This window comes from Mauremys mutica, chromosome 19 (assembly GCF_020497125.1).
Source record: "Mauremys mutica isolate MM-2020 ecotype Southern chromosome 19, ASM2049712v1, whole genome shotgun sequence".
Lineage (NCBI taxonomy): Eukaryota > Metazoa > Chordata > Testudines > Geoemydidae > Mauremys > Mauremys mutica.
The window spans coordinates 23,875,660-23,890,238 of record NC_059090.1 but is presented as its reverse complement, the minus strand read 5'-3'; the positions used below and the strand labels follow the sequence as shown (position 1 = coordinate 23,890,238).

Sequence of the window (14,579 nt, the reverse complement as noted above, 5' to 3'; positions counted from 1 at the left end):
CCCTTTTCTCTGCGTACACAGAGGACTGAAGGGTGAGGGGAGTCCCCCAGGCATTTCTCAGCCCCATGCCCCTTATTCACTTTCTTCTAGCCTAGGAGCTGATGGGTGCTTCTGCCTGGCGAGCCACAGACAGGTCATTGAAATCTGATGGGGCTAGGCATGCTGTCCATTCCCCTGTGCTATTTGCACAGGGCTCTCAGCTCTTGACAATATGGGGAGCTCTGGAGCTGGATTCCTATCTCTTCTCTCTCCCCCCCTCCCCCCCGCATGTTAGATCATGACTGAATCTCTGTTTTAGTGTAAAAACCCCCACTCTGCACCTTTTCAAGGCAGTGGTAGAGGTGAGGGAAATGCCTTTTGAGTGGGGCTCCTGGGGAGGATGCTCAGGATGGAATATAAAGGCTTGTGGGTGCAGCTTCTGTAATTTTTCTCCAAAGACCGACCTCCCCCCCTGAAAATATCTCCTTTTGGTGCCCGCCTTATCTTTTCTGCAATATACATGCTGCATATTTCATTTGATCAGATTATGCAGACTAGACTGGGGCTTATCATACCATCTACCAGTGTACACTTCTATTCTGAGGGCTGAAGGAATAAGGAACCCTTCACTGCTTTCTGAAGGGGATTGCTGCCCTGCACAGCTCTGAATTCAGGTATAAATGGCTTGCCTGCAAGAATTCCTCCTGGTATGATGGAAGTATAATATTTCTCGTGTGTGTGCGCACGCTGAATGCCAAAGCTCTGGTAAAGCCAGCTTGCTTCCGTATGTGAATCATTTCTCAAGCAGCTCTCTGTGTGTCGTTGCAATGTGGTTTTCCTTTCAGGGAAGCACTGAAGCCCTGAATTCTCAGTCTGGCTTGCACATGCTGTCAGAGGCTAGCAGGAGACAGTTTTCCTTTTAATACAAGGAGGAGAAAAAGCTTTCACTGTAAGTATTTAATCCTCTTTTTATTTGTAAGGTGGGAACTGGATTCTCTCTAGTGCGGGTTAGTGGACAGAGGCACATTCTTGCAGCAAGCAGACTGCCTTGCTTAACAACACCTGGATGTAATGTCTGACTCTAATTAAAACTAGATTGGATGGAGCATTAGAAAATGCACTGTAAGGAACACTCCTGCATTGGCAGGGAGCTGGGCTGGATGGTCTATTAGATGTTAACGGTAGAAAATGATCCTATGAGGACTGGCTACTATGTAGTTTTCTGTTTCGCTGCATGGAGTTGAGCTAGTGAGGAATGGGCTGAAGCTGTCACTCTGCCTGCCTCGGCTCTCTCTTCCTGTTGGTGTTCAGTGATGTGTTCCAACGGCAGGGTCGAACAGGAGCACAAATAGGTTTCCCCAACCCTGCTGTTGAGACTGTCCAGTCAAGAAGGGGCCAAGCTGCTTCAGAAAAAAATTGGCAGTTACCTCGTCTGCAAGGTGAATGAGTAGAAATGCTGGGGAGCCTGGCCAGAGCTGTGCTCTCCCTCCATCAAAGAAGTGAGCTGCTGAGACTCTCAGGAGGAAGCATCAGTTTCAACAGTTTAGTAATTGGCCACAAAAATGTGATTTAAACTGAATCTTGATGGTAATAGCAATTGTAATAATAATATGCAGCATTTGTATAGACAATTACAGCTTTGCAGAGCTGTACAAATGCTAATTAAGCTCTGTGTTTGTAATGAATCATTACTGGCAGAACTGGAAAGGGAATGGGGACTCTTCTCTCCCCGCTCCCTGCTTCCCTTTAACACAATCTAATTCTCTCTCTAGATATCACCCCTTAACAGGTTTCAGAGTAGCAGCCGTGTTAGTCTGTATCAGCAAAAAGAACAGGAGTACTTGTGGCACCTTTAAAGACTAACAAATTTATTTGAGTATAAGCTTTCATGGGCTACAGCCCACTTCATCAGATGCATAGAACTGTCCGAAATGGCCCATCTTGATTATCACTTCAAAAGTTTTTCTCCCCTGCTGATAATAGCTTCTCTTAATTAATTAGCCTCTTACAGTTGGTATGGGTACTTCCACCTTTTCATGTTCTCTGTATGTATAAATACCTTCTTATTGTATGTTCCATTCTATGCATCTGAAGAAGTGGTCTGTAGCCCACGAAAGCTTATGCTCAAATAAATTTGTTAGTCTCTAAGGTGCCACAAGTACTCCTGTTCTTTTTACCCCTTAACATGGTTTGTTTGTGGAGTATTGCCTCTACTCCCTACAAACTGGAAATTATTCTGTTGCCAATCTGAGTCTCAGCCGAGAAGGGGATATTTGATTGTTCTCCAGTGGTGTGATTCTGATGATTACTAAGTAAGAGAGACCTGTCCTGGGTCAGCTCCTGTCCCAACACCTAGACCCCACTGTGTGATTCTATGGGTTTCACAGCTCCCTGGTGGTCGGCAGGCCATAGCTTGCAAACCACTGACTCTGCTGTTTGAATCCATTCAGCTTTGTTCAGCCCTGTCCACATGCAGAATGAATAATTTGAAAATGCAGAAGTCTACTGGTTTCTCTTGCAGCTTTAGAGTTCACAATGGCTTCTTCTCTCCAATAAAACCTTTCTGCTAGGAGTCCACTAACAAGTTCAAAAGGTCTCAGTTAACTAACAGGCTACTGTGCACATTTGCAGAGCACAATCTCTCTGCCAGGCAACTTTTCAGAAATGAATGATTGCAGTGATTAATGAAAGGTGGGTTGGCTGGGGATTGTGATCTCCCATGCATTGTGCATGGGAGAAGTGGACTTGCTTTTTTATTTTTGTTTGGCTTTCCCATGGGGCTCCTCATCAAGGTAAAAGAGGATTTATGATATATCATAGTTTATCTTCCCAAGACCCCTTCTTCAGAGGACCAGTATTATTCCCATTTTGTAGACGGGGAACAAAGGCACAGAAAGATCCTGCGACTTGCCCAAGATAACACAGGAAGCCTGTGGCAGAGCTGGGAATGGAATTAATATGTAAATCCCAATCCATTGTCTTTACTACAAAATCATCCATCTGTTGCCATGTCTCATACATGTGGTGGGCAAGTTGTCATGTATTTGTGTGCTATGTTTCTCTTCCAACCTAGAGAAAGTGTTCTCTGGCAGTTCCTTCTGTCCCTTCTAAGAGCATCTGCCTGTACTCAGCAGTAAGGTGTAATGACAGGGCATTACCAGGCAAAACCCCTGTCATTACTCTTCCTCTCTATAGTAATTACATAGCTGTGCCCTGTGTAAAATAGAACATCCTTCTCCTTACTGTGGATTGATAAGACATGCAATGTTACCCCTCCGTGTCTCATCCTCCTCTTGCTCCAGTCACGGGGGTGGCAGAAGAGGATTAACAAGAACCAGCTACGTTCAGATGGCTCTGATAGCCCTTGTTCTCAAAATGTACGTGCATTATACTATACCAGGGTTAAACCCATCTGCTCAGGCCAGGAAGGTGTCGGGGATAGCTCTGAGTGGCTCAACTTTTTTTTATGGCTAAAGACTGATTTAAAACTCCCAACAGCTAGGAAATTCAGAATCAAGGCTCAACCTTCATCTTTCTTTGCCCTCCTGTGCCCTAAGTCTCAAAGTAATGGCTGATTATACACACCATATAAGCTGGGACCCCTATTGCCTGGAAGCTATGAGCTGAGATGATGGATTCTCCTGGTTTCTCTAAAGTGAGATCACTCCCTGAACGTAGTTAATTTTGGTGTGGTTTGATGAAATTTAGCATTAACTGTGTAGCCTTTATATATGCACACAGGTACAGCCACTGTGTTCCTCTAAGCAAAAGTACACCCAACAGCACATTCTCCCCCCTCCCTCTTTGCTTTGTTGCCTTCTTCATGTGCAGCTGTCAGTAACGTGATGAGCACAGAGTTGCCACATTCAAATCTAAAACCCTGCCCTGGAGTAAGAAAAATATCACATCCATTCTTGCCCAATCAACCTTATTTAGACTACACCTATAAGTTAACTTAAATTTGGTGGCCTGTTTGCTGCTAGCCAGTAGAAATCAATGCTCCAAGGAGCCCACCATCCAGCTAGTGGTGGTGGTTGTCCTCCTATAGGGTCAACACTGACCAAATCTCTGCTAGCTTGTGCGTTTTTTATCTCTACATCCCCGTAGTGATCAGGAAGCAGAGGGAAGTACCTGGGTGTCTGAGGTACCTAAGACTAATTGGGTTCTGATCTAGGACAACTCCATGTGGTTTATCTGGTAAAACAGCAAGGCTATATTTTTCCTGTGGCTTGTAAATGCCAAGAATGTGGATCCAACACAAGAAAAACAGAGCTGAATAAATCCTCTGTCCATTTGCACCAAACTAGAGTTTTGTTTAAACTTTGTTTCCTTTCTCATGTCCAGCTGGAAAATGAGCTCCAGTTCAGAACAAGAAACCCATAAGCCAAAAACTCTCAGGAGACATTCTGTGGTGATGGGATTTGGGGACAAGGGCGTGCAATTCTCTTTTGTTATTTGCCTGACTGTCTCTGGTAAAAATCACTGATTAGTCATAGTCCAGATCTACACTAAAAAGTTATGTCGACCCAGCTGTGTTGCTCAGGGGTGTGAAAAATTCATATTCCTGAGCAACATAGTTAAGCTGACCTAGCCCTCGCCATAGACAATACTAGGTTGACACAAGAATTCTTCTGTTGACCTATCTACCACCTCTCAGGGAGGTGGATTAACTACAGCAATGGGAGAACCCTTCCTGTTGCTGTAGTGTCTACACTGAAGTGCTACAGCAGCGCAACTGCAGCTGTGCAGCTGTAGCAATTCAAGTGCAGACATACTCTTAGTCTTGAGAAAAGAGAAGGGATCTTATAACTAGGGTGACCAGATGTCCTGGTTTTAAAGGGACAGTCCTGGTTTTTGGGACTTTCTTATATAGGCGCCTATTACCCACCACTCCCTGTCCTATTTTTTCACAGTTGCTACTATAAGTCACCCTACTTATAATAGTCTTCAGATATGTTAAGGACTATTCTAAAAAGGACTGTGATCAATAGTTCTCCATGTCCACTGAAGGTAGGACAAGAAGTAATGGGCCTAATCTGCAGCAAGGGAGATTTAGGTTAGATATTCGGAAAAGCTTTCTAAGTATAAGCGTAGTTAAGCTCTGGAACAGGCTTCAAAGGGAGGTTGTGGAATTCCCATCACTGAAGGTTTTAAGGAACAGGTTGGGGACATACTTGTCAGGGATGGTCTAGGTTTACTTGGTCCTGCCTCAGCACAGGGGGCTGCACTTGATGACTTCTTGAGGTCCCTTCCAGCCCTACAATCTATGATTGATGACCCACTGGTGACTGCAGGTAGGATGTTTTTTATTGTGTGCAACACTGAATTCATCCAGAGATTGGAATTGCTGACCTGGGCTTTGGAAGTGGTAATGGGATGGTTTATTTGAGGCAGTGACCAGGTGCTCAGCATTCATGGGTGGTTAGACCTTTCTCTGCCCAGGCCACTCCTGATTATAACATACTGGTGGAGATTCCATGACGCCAGTAAAGAAATACCCCCTTAAGGATAAATGATAGGAATTAGCCTAGGAAAAGAACAAGATCAGCCAAGCACAAGTAAGACAAGCAACTGCTGGAGACTCTGCAGTAGCCTCATAGCCCGTTTAGCTCCTCCCTGCAACACAACCACCCACTCTCAGACAATTGGACCTTGTCTTTGGGGGGCTCCAGAGTAGTTTCACTGTTCGAGAGTGGCTCCATGTGATACTGTGCAGGGAAAAGGAGAGTAATGGACTCTGTGGAGGGGCTCTTTACACTGTGGAGCAAGGATGGCATGCATGAAGGGGATTCTCAGAGGACTCCATATGGTGGCCTTCTTGTTTGCTCATAGGTAGCAACTTCCATGAAGGAAAGAAGTCCTTGTACAACCCTATAGAGGATGTCATATGGTCTGATGGCTTAAGCACAGCCAAAGTTTCCACTTGGAAAGATGACAGATGAGGGTTGCCCAGAGACAGCCAAGGGGATGCTAGAAACAAGGCAGGATAATAGAAATTACAGAAAGGGGGTGGGGGGAGATTATATGCTCAAATCTGTTCTTATGTAAGGACAGGCGACTGTCTCTGCAACAGAGGATGTAGCAGATGTACGGCTGATGCAGACTGAGCTGGAAGGGATTGGGGCTGTAGGGGGCAGATAAAGATGAGGCTAGGAGAGTAACAGAAGGTTTTGGTTTTAATTACAAGCTGAGTCTGATTTTAAACAGTTTTTTATCTGTGCAGTCAGCCTCCAGATTAGCAACTGCCATATTGGACGGTCAATTTCTCTGCTTTGTGACTGTGACTTTATTCCTGGTATCAGTTAAGAAATTAAAATGAGTCATATGAAAGCATCTGTCAAGTCTATAAATTGTAGTTTCAAGTGGGGTGTTATGAAAATCTGAAAAAACATTCTATCTTGACTCCATTGGTTATGTTGCTGCATAGCTTCCTACACTCCAGTAGGGCATCCTTGACAATGTACTGAGCTTGTTGGGTCTTTTTGTTCCAATTGATGGCTAACCTGAGAATAGCAGAGTTCAATTAGTATAGAGGGACAGCAGTATAAACATGGCTCACATGTTACATGCTAAAACCTCCAACGATGTTCTTACCTTGATTTCAAGCCAATGTTCTGTGTTGATTCTGAACCGGCCTGACTGCTTGGTGAAATAAATAAACTATAGGAAAATGGGAGTAAGGGTCTAATTTAAACTCCCAAAAGTCAGAGAACTCCTTCCTTCATAGTCCCATCTGAAAGTCAGGTACTAGTGGCCTCACTGTGAGATGCTGAGCATTCGCATTTCCCAGTTAAGCTGCCGACTGGTATATTACTCTGCAGATCTAGTAATTAACTTTCAAAAGAGATTGCTTTTGCAAAGGCACTTGAATGACCCTGGTTAAATTAACTGCCCTGTTGACTAATTATTGGTGTACGAAGGCATGAGAATTGAGACCTGGATACCCATACATCCAGGGTTTGATGCAAGGAATTTATGCTTTACCCACCAAAGTGACTTCTCCTTTAACCCTAAAAGCTCAGGTGTTCCTGTGTAATTTCTCTTCTTGAAGTGCGTAAATTATTTTATTAACTAATAAGTGTAGCTACCAGATCTTGGATTAGACATTAAACTGCACAAATGTGGGCATATCCTTCATTGACCAATCAACTTTCTTTTTTTATCTAGCTCATTGTGTAACCTGCCATAATTCCCAGTGGAATATGTTTTCTAGAGCCTTGTTCAGAATCTACAGGACTGGCTGGCAGCTCACCCCTTTATTGGCAATAGTATTTATGTCAAAAACAGTAACATATGCTTTATATAAAGGAGAAAGGATGTTCTTATGCGTTAAAAGACAGAGCAGGGAGCTCAGACCTGGGTTTTATTCCTGACTACCTGTGTGACCTTGGCCAAGTCTCTTTACTCACTTTCTCACTCTGTAAAGTGGGGATAGTAATTTTGCCCTCAGAGTGGGTGCTGAGGGATTTTATTGATATATTTATAGACTGAGTCATATAAGGTGCCTTGACATACATTTCAGAATAAAATTCCAAGTATAATGGACTGCATGTCCCACTGTAAAATAAATTCACACCAGCTAATTAAATAGCTCCTGCTGCAAAAACCAAAACCTTCCATGCCTCCCGCCTAATGCCTGGGAGAAAAGATGGGTGCTACAGCATGCCCTGAAGGTGGGTGAGGGGGATAGAATTCTGAGGACCCTGTCCAGAGAATGCCCTGTCAGGCCCCTCTTTCTGTTGATATCGAGGAAGTTTCAGCTGATCTCCTTTGCAACAGTGCAGTGCAGGCAGAGATGCATCTCAAGTGACCAGGTCACCGACCATTGAGTTTTATATGTTAAAACCAACGCTTTGAGTTCCACCCAGAAACTTACTGGTAGCCAGTGCACATCTCAGTGCACTGACGTAACATGCCCCTGGAACGGAACTCCACGTATTGCAGAACGCAGCTGCCCTCTTATTATCATCAGTTTCCACATGTTCTCAAGGTGTAGCGCTACACAGAGTACACACAGTAATCTAATTGGTGCTCTTCAGCCACCTCCTCTGGCTGAGGCAAAGAGAGGTATCAATGGGCTCTATAGAATGCTGGGTTTCAGACCCCTCTCCTGAGGAAGGGTCAACATGTTATGTGGAGAAGGAGGCCAGAAACTGATTGATCCTGAGAGCTCTAAGTATGGTTTATAGGGCCCCCTTCTGGGGAATGAACAGGAACTGTCCTCTGAAACATGGGGTCACATGATGAGGGTGAAAGCCAGGGAGTTAGATTATCATTGCATCTGCAACATTTGCTTGACTACATCTGTCTTGGGAGGCTGCTTTTCCTGCTGCCTTTTCTCTCCTTTTGCTCTCTGTGGTTTGATCTTTAGGCTGTCCACAGTCTCTCTCTGGGGACCTTTTGGAAGAAAATGCTGACATTTATTTAGCATACAGTAGACTTATTTTTATTGATGCATCTGAAGCCACAGGGAGCCATTACTTGTTGAGAGCTTATCTTCCCAGACACAGAAACATGTGGCTTAGAGCCTGGTGCACAAATAGGTGTTGATTAATATTAATTTACCGGAGGAGATTTTGTTCATTTCCATGTATATAGCACTTTTCACCAGAGGAAATAAAAGGTGGCTCAGTATTATTATCCAGGGAAATACACAGAGTGATGATTTGCCCAAAGTTATGCAGCAAGTCCCTGGCAAAGGTGGAACTAGAACCTGTGTCTTCTGACTGTCTCGTGCTTTAACCTCTTGACCAGACTACCTAGTTTCCTGTAAAAAGCTAGGCCCACCTTGGTAATACAATGAGATTGCAGTGTGCTGGCCTTTACATTGTAGATACTAGCTAAGGAGGGATGGTAAAAGTTGCCTTTAGTTCACATCTACAAACTTCTAGTTCTCAGCTTTTGACCCAAAGCCACATCAAAAAGGCACACTCTGCCATTTAATGGTTGTATTGCTCTTTGACAAGCTGGTGTCTTGGTTCAGTGTTTGGGACAGGAAGACTCTGCAAAGTGTCATTCCACACTTCTGCCTGATCCTCTGCAGACAATACAGCCTTTCCCTAGTTTCATCAGCTTATATTTAGGGACACTGAATCCCTCACCTTTTATTTCTTGTTTTTCAGTACAATTTCAAACCCCTCTCTGTACTTCATAGAATTTCTTCTTTTATCTTCTCATATTTTAAAATGGTTTTTAAATGTGTTGTGACTCCTGATTATTTATCTATAAGACAAACTCAGGATTTGGGGCTCCTTGATAATGGTTCCCTTTATTCTGGCTATAACCTCTCACTCTTGATGGCCAAAGGGCCTTTGGCCAGGGAAGGCTGGCTAAATGGGCTTTTCTAAGGCATGTGCCAGAACACAGACGCTAGTAGAAGATCTATGATTTAACAACTGCCCTCTAGATAATTATATTTAATTCTGTCACACCCTAGGTCTACCATTTCAAGGCCTAGGAGTGCCCAGACTTGCCACATTGCACTTCTGCTCTCCTGTAGGATATGCATCTCACATTCAAGGAACATGAAACATCTCAATTTATGTTCCCAAAGCTGGGATGCAAAACCTTTCTGGGGTCCTATTGCACCATTAATAGAGCCATCTGCCGTACAGGCTATCTTTGCCCATTCTGGTATCTCCTTTTGGGGGGAGAACTAGCGGTAGTAACTTTTCCACATTAATATTCTGTTTCCTGAATGCTGACAGGTTCCAGCTAATGTGTGTACCTAATTCTAGTGACATGCCTTGCCATTCATTGCAGGCAAATGAGCAGCTTGGAAAGGCTCACTATCTCCTCGAGGTTTCCCAGTGTTCCTGCTACTCCTACTTTTCACAAACAGTGTTTTCTCTCTGACTCAGAAGGTTGCTCTTGGAGGAAATGAAAGGCTGATGTTGACTCTTAAGATAGGTTTCCTGTCCTGACCAGGGAACAGTGTGGCTTTTCTGTTCTGTTTTTTGGTAATTTGTTGTTTTGGGCTGTTCTTCAAGCAGTTCCTTTAAAATATCCAGCTTGTGTCATGCAGGAGTGAAAGCAAATTAAGATGAGAGGGACGTGTGCAATGGGCTTTGCTCTTTCAAGTGAGTGTAAGGCTTGTGGAAGATGTTGGATTGACACCCAGAGACTGAAATCTTCCTTACCCACAGCACAGGTTCAGGTTGGGTAGGCCAAGCTGGGCCTTGCCAAGTATCTCCTGCCTGCTCTGGAGAAACAGTCAATGGGAACCTATTTAATTTTTGGCCTCTCTGAAAGGTGCTGCAAAGTGTCCTGGTGGCTTTTGTGATGTGGAACTTTAGCCACTGAGCTGAGACAACCAGTCCACATTATGTAGTCCACCAAACTGATATTGAATTGTTTCGAGTGTTGATCGCTACTGACCTGGGTTGGATTTGAGCCTGTAACCTAGAAGTGAAAGGCTCAGATCCCCTTCCCAATAATATGGTGCCATCCAGCTCTTCATCTGTCCAGATGTTTATGTGCTTTACCCCTTTTGGGTCTAGTAACTGCAGTGTGCTAATGGTAATTTTGGTGCTGGCTCTGCAGAAAGAGGAACTTCAGAATTCCCTCATGCAAAAGCAGATGTTTCAATCAATTGCTGCATATACAGAAAGATTCCAAAATGTATTCAACAGCTGATGTGATCAAAACCTGGAACCTAACTTTACTTGTGCACCACAAATTGAGTCTGTAAACAAGTTCAGTCCATCCCTGCTCAGAGGCATGGCTATAGTTGACTAAGATCTCAGTGCATATGGAATCTGCTTGATGGATTATTCTCCTGCCGCTCCAGTTGCACATTCTTAGTGACAGTTCTGCACAGGCCTCTAGTTTCCTTCCTGAATCAAGAAGAGGTCTTAGGATCAACATGACAAAATAATCTCCACTTGTGTATTTTAGCTGCAGCTCAGAGACTCCAACTTCTTTAGAAATAGAGAAAGATGATATCTCTGTTTCCCCCGCCCCACACACTCAGTGTTGATTGCTAGTGCAATAATATCCAGTTTTCCCGCCATCTAGACAGATTCTGAAATTTCTTGACCACTGAAAAGTTGGAACAAAATGGACTCAATCCTTGGCTTCACTTGCTTGACATGGTGAAAAAGGAATGTCATTTCAAGTCTATTACCTTACATTCCTACATGTCCACTCCGGCTTAAGTCAAGTATCTAAGTTGCTACTGGTTAGGAGGGAAGGTTAGAGGAACTGCCACTTAAATTGTAGTTGCTTTCACTGAGGTTTGCTCCCACTCCTGCTTTTCTTCCTTCTGATGTGGCTGTCCAAAGGACACAACACTCCCCAGGCACTTTAAAATGTGCTCATTGACTCAAGATGGAATCCCTTCAGACCTCATAGGCCAGTGAGGAGCATCACAAGGCTGGGCGGGAGGGTGCTGGGATAGAAACAGGAAGAAGTCCCTAGGCAACAGTAGGAAAAATGCATGTGCAGTTGTGGCATCCACAAAACCTATGTTTGTATAAATCTGGTAATCTCTTCAGCAAGGCTATTTGTATGTGCAATTGCCTGATTTGTATGTGTAAAAGTGGGTTACAATACATCCATATATATATATTTTTTTAAATGCATATAAAACACTAGAATCCTGTTAATGCTACTCTGAAACCATGGGACTTAAGAATAGTATTTATTGTATTGCCTCATAGATAAATATTCACTGATCCGTTAAAAAATGTCAGGTGTATGCAGCACAGTAATGGTCGCGGAATTAAGAGAGAATTTTCTCCTCCGATTAAATCAGCTCTTGGGTGCTCACTATATGTGTTGGAACTCCCAATGGAGTTGGTGACTGCACAGAGTTAAAATAGGAGTTGCTATTAGTAGCTGGGAGGTTAGAGCCATGCAAAAAATTTGATATTTTTTTTCCCAACATCCGCAAAGGAAAAGTCATGATGCTATAAGGAGGGGAATTATTGCTTGTTTTGCCCTAAAACAGAAGCAAAAGAGAGCCCAGAACACTCTTGCACCTGCATGCCCTTAAAATAGAACATCCGTAACACCTGGAAGGTGTCATTCGCACAGAATGTAATTAGGCCCTGAATAGATTGCTTCCCAGGGGTCCACACTCATTAACAAGAACACTTCACCAGAACAATGCGCAAAGCAAATTGTGAGACCTGGGCAAAGTCTGAGTCCTTCTCACCATGAGACTTACTGGCTTAGCTAAGGGAGGCCATATTTTGGCTCATCTGTTAGAGCTGCTGCCTATGGCCACAAGAGTCTTGGTTTAGCCTCTTCTATAATCAAATACAGGAGTCCATCTACCCAAGCCTCTCTACTGGTCTCCTGTAGTTTCTGGCCACCTGTTTGGCAAACACAACACAAACTGCTTGCACAAGAGTCTCATGCAGCTACATCCTATCTGATTTAGAAAATGAGACTGAAGAACAGAAGAAGTAAGCCATCTGTGATTTTTTCCCCCCAAAAGTGGCTGGCAGAACTTGTAAGACCCAAATTATGATGCTGTTGCTAGTGCAAATTGGGGAATGGATAATGAAAAGTCAGGGATGCAGATCTGCTCAAAGAGTCAAGCCAGCCATTTAGTTGGCAACAAACCACCTACTGAGGGAAATTGACAAAATGTGCTTGCTGGCACATCAAGGAAGAGAAATTCATTTCTGTTCTCCAAACCCTGGCAGGGTTTGCTTCCCTCATAGGCTCGTATCTGGAAAATTCAAGACTGACTGCAGCTCCTTTTTTCTCTTTGCAGAGAAGTTGACTGTAGCCTTTTTACTGTGTCTCTTTTATGGAAATACAATGGAAAAATAATTTCATTACTGTAGCAATATCAACTACCGCAACTCTAGGCAGGTTTGATCAGTTAAAGATACAGTATGGTTAATTTGTGCTACTGAGAAATTATCAAAAATAAATAAATAGTGGGAGGAGAGCTTGTGTCTCTCAGGATTCTGTTTTGAATATAATATATTTTAACATAATCATAGTTCAAAATGAAGATGCTGGATTGACAGTCTGACACGGAGTCCTCTCTTTATCCTCAGGACTAGTACAGGCCCTTATGCTTTCTTTGCATGAGGCGTGGGGAAAGATCCTAGTCCAGTACAAAATGTTATCATTTTGTCTCTTGGGACTGTCCTAATATTATTGAGTTTCTGAGTAACGCCCATTTTATGAATCTGAAGCCTGGATGCTAAAAATAAGGACAACTGCACTTCTTCAGTGGCTGAATTTAGACCCTTTTTTTGAAACCTGAGGGTTGCAGGTAACTTGCATAACATAATGCAAATTGCAGCTTTCCCTGTACTTTTTAATATTGGATAGGCAATCCCATGGAGATTACAGGCCCAAGCAGAATTCAGTGTTCCCTCTATGTACTTACAGATTTGCAAAACATGATTAAAGGTGTGGGTGGCTGCAGGCCCTTTTATCGATCTCTGAAGGCCATGCTCTGGCTATGCTTGAATGTCTGCCTGTGTAAAGAGAGAGGGGAGAATTTGGTGTATTCCTTTCAGCCCTTTAAATTGGTGCCAGGCACCTCTGCCTCTCTCTTTGGATTCCAAATGCTTTAAAAACATTAATATCTGATTTCTTTCCGATATTCTGCAGACTGACTCCTCTGGAAAGAAAATGAAGAGTGCTGCCAGACCTTGGAGTGCAATGGCAAAGCAAGGGAACCATGGAATTGATCGAGGAAAATCTCTCCCCACCACTTCCTCGGGCATGAAGACCTCCAAATCCTCTACTTCACTTGCTTTTGAATCTCGGCTCAGCAAGGTACTAACCAGTAAGCAGTGTGCAAGCATTCCAAGCTATCACTCCAGCTAAGGCGGGGCATGTCACCAAGTGTTTAGGGCTTTGGCACTGGGTGTGTGTATGTCTGGATCAGATGCTACTATATGCTTATTATACCACAGGGAGTCCTTGTGGCACCTTAGAGACTAACACATTTATTTGGGCATAAGCTTTCATGGGCGTAAGACACAGACCTCTCGTGCTCACTGGGCATAAGGTTTTGTACCCAAATAAATTTGTTAGTCTCTAAGGTGCCACAAGGACTCCTCATTGTTTTTGCTGATACAGTGTAACACAGCTACCACTCTGAAACCTATTATACCACAGGGCCTGTATACATTTGACCATACTGTATGTTTTGGGATAGTCATTCCAGATTTGTCTGTGTGTGTGGATTGGTGAGGATGATGGAGGGAATTTGACCATGGTGTGTATGTGGGGGGGGGAAAGACTGGGGTGTGTGTGTGTGTGTATAGTGCATGCATTGGATATATTGTGTGTGTTGTGGGTGAAGGATTAGTCTGTACAAGGTATGTGTGGATCAAATTGTACTCTGTGGATGGGTGGGTGTGGATTGGATTGGATTGGACTGGATTGCACTAAATGGGTAGGAGTGGAGGGTGATTTTTAGGGTTTAGAATTTATTTTCCCAAAAAAGAGATTTGTTAAGGGTTATGAGATAATCTTGTGTCCTATAATCTGTGTTTCCCCCACCCCTTTGAAAAGGCAAGATACATAGCAAAAATATTGTTTGTGATAGAATGTTTACATTTTATCATACTCATCTTTTTATATATATTTTAATAAGACCAGAAATGCACATGAAAATAATG

At 43.4% G+C, this 14,579-nt stretch overlaps 1 protein-coding gene across 6 annotated transcripts in view; it reads left to right on the top strand.

The window, feature by feature from the left end:
* The window catches only part of SPECC1 (sperm antigen with calponin homology and coiled-coil domains 1), a 191,694-nt gene that overhangs the window by 18,875 nt on the left and 158,240 nt on the right, over positions 1 to 14,579 (top strand). For 5 of the 6 annotated variants that reach the window (XM_044993278.1, XM_044993276.1, XM_044993282.1 and 2 more), the window contains one exon: positions 13,561 to 13,728. In XM_044993278.1, coding sequence (XP_044849213.1) covers positions 13,582 to 13,728 — 147 coding nt within the window. In that variant the 5' untranslated portion in view covers positions 13,561 to 13,581. Of the gene's footprint in view, positions 1 to 831; positions 929 to 13,560; positions 13,729 to 14,579 lie in introns of those variants that run through there. The other variant, XM_044993279.1, reaches the window with a different exon arrangement.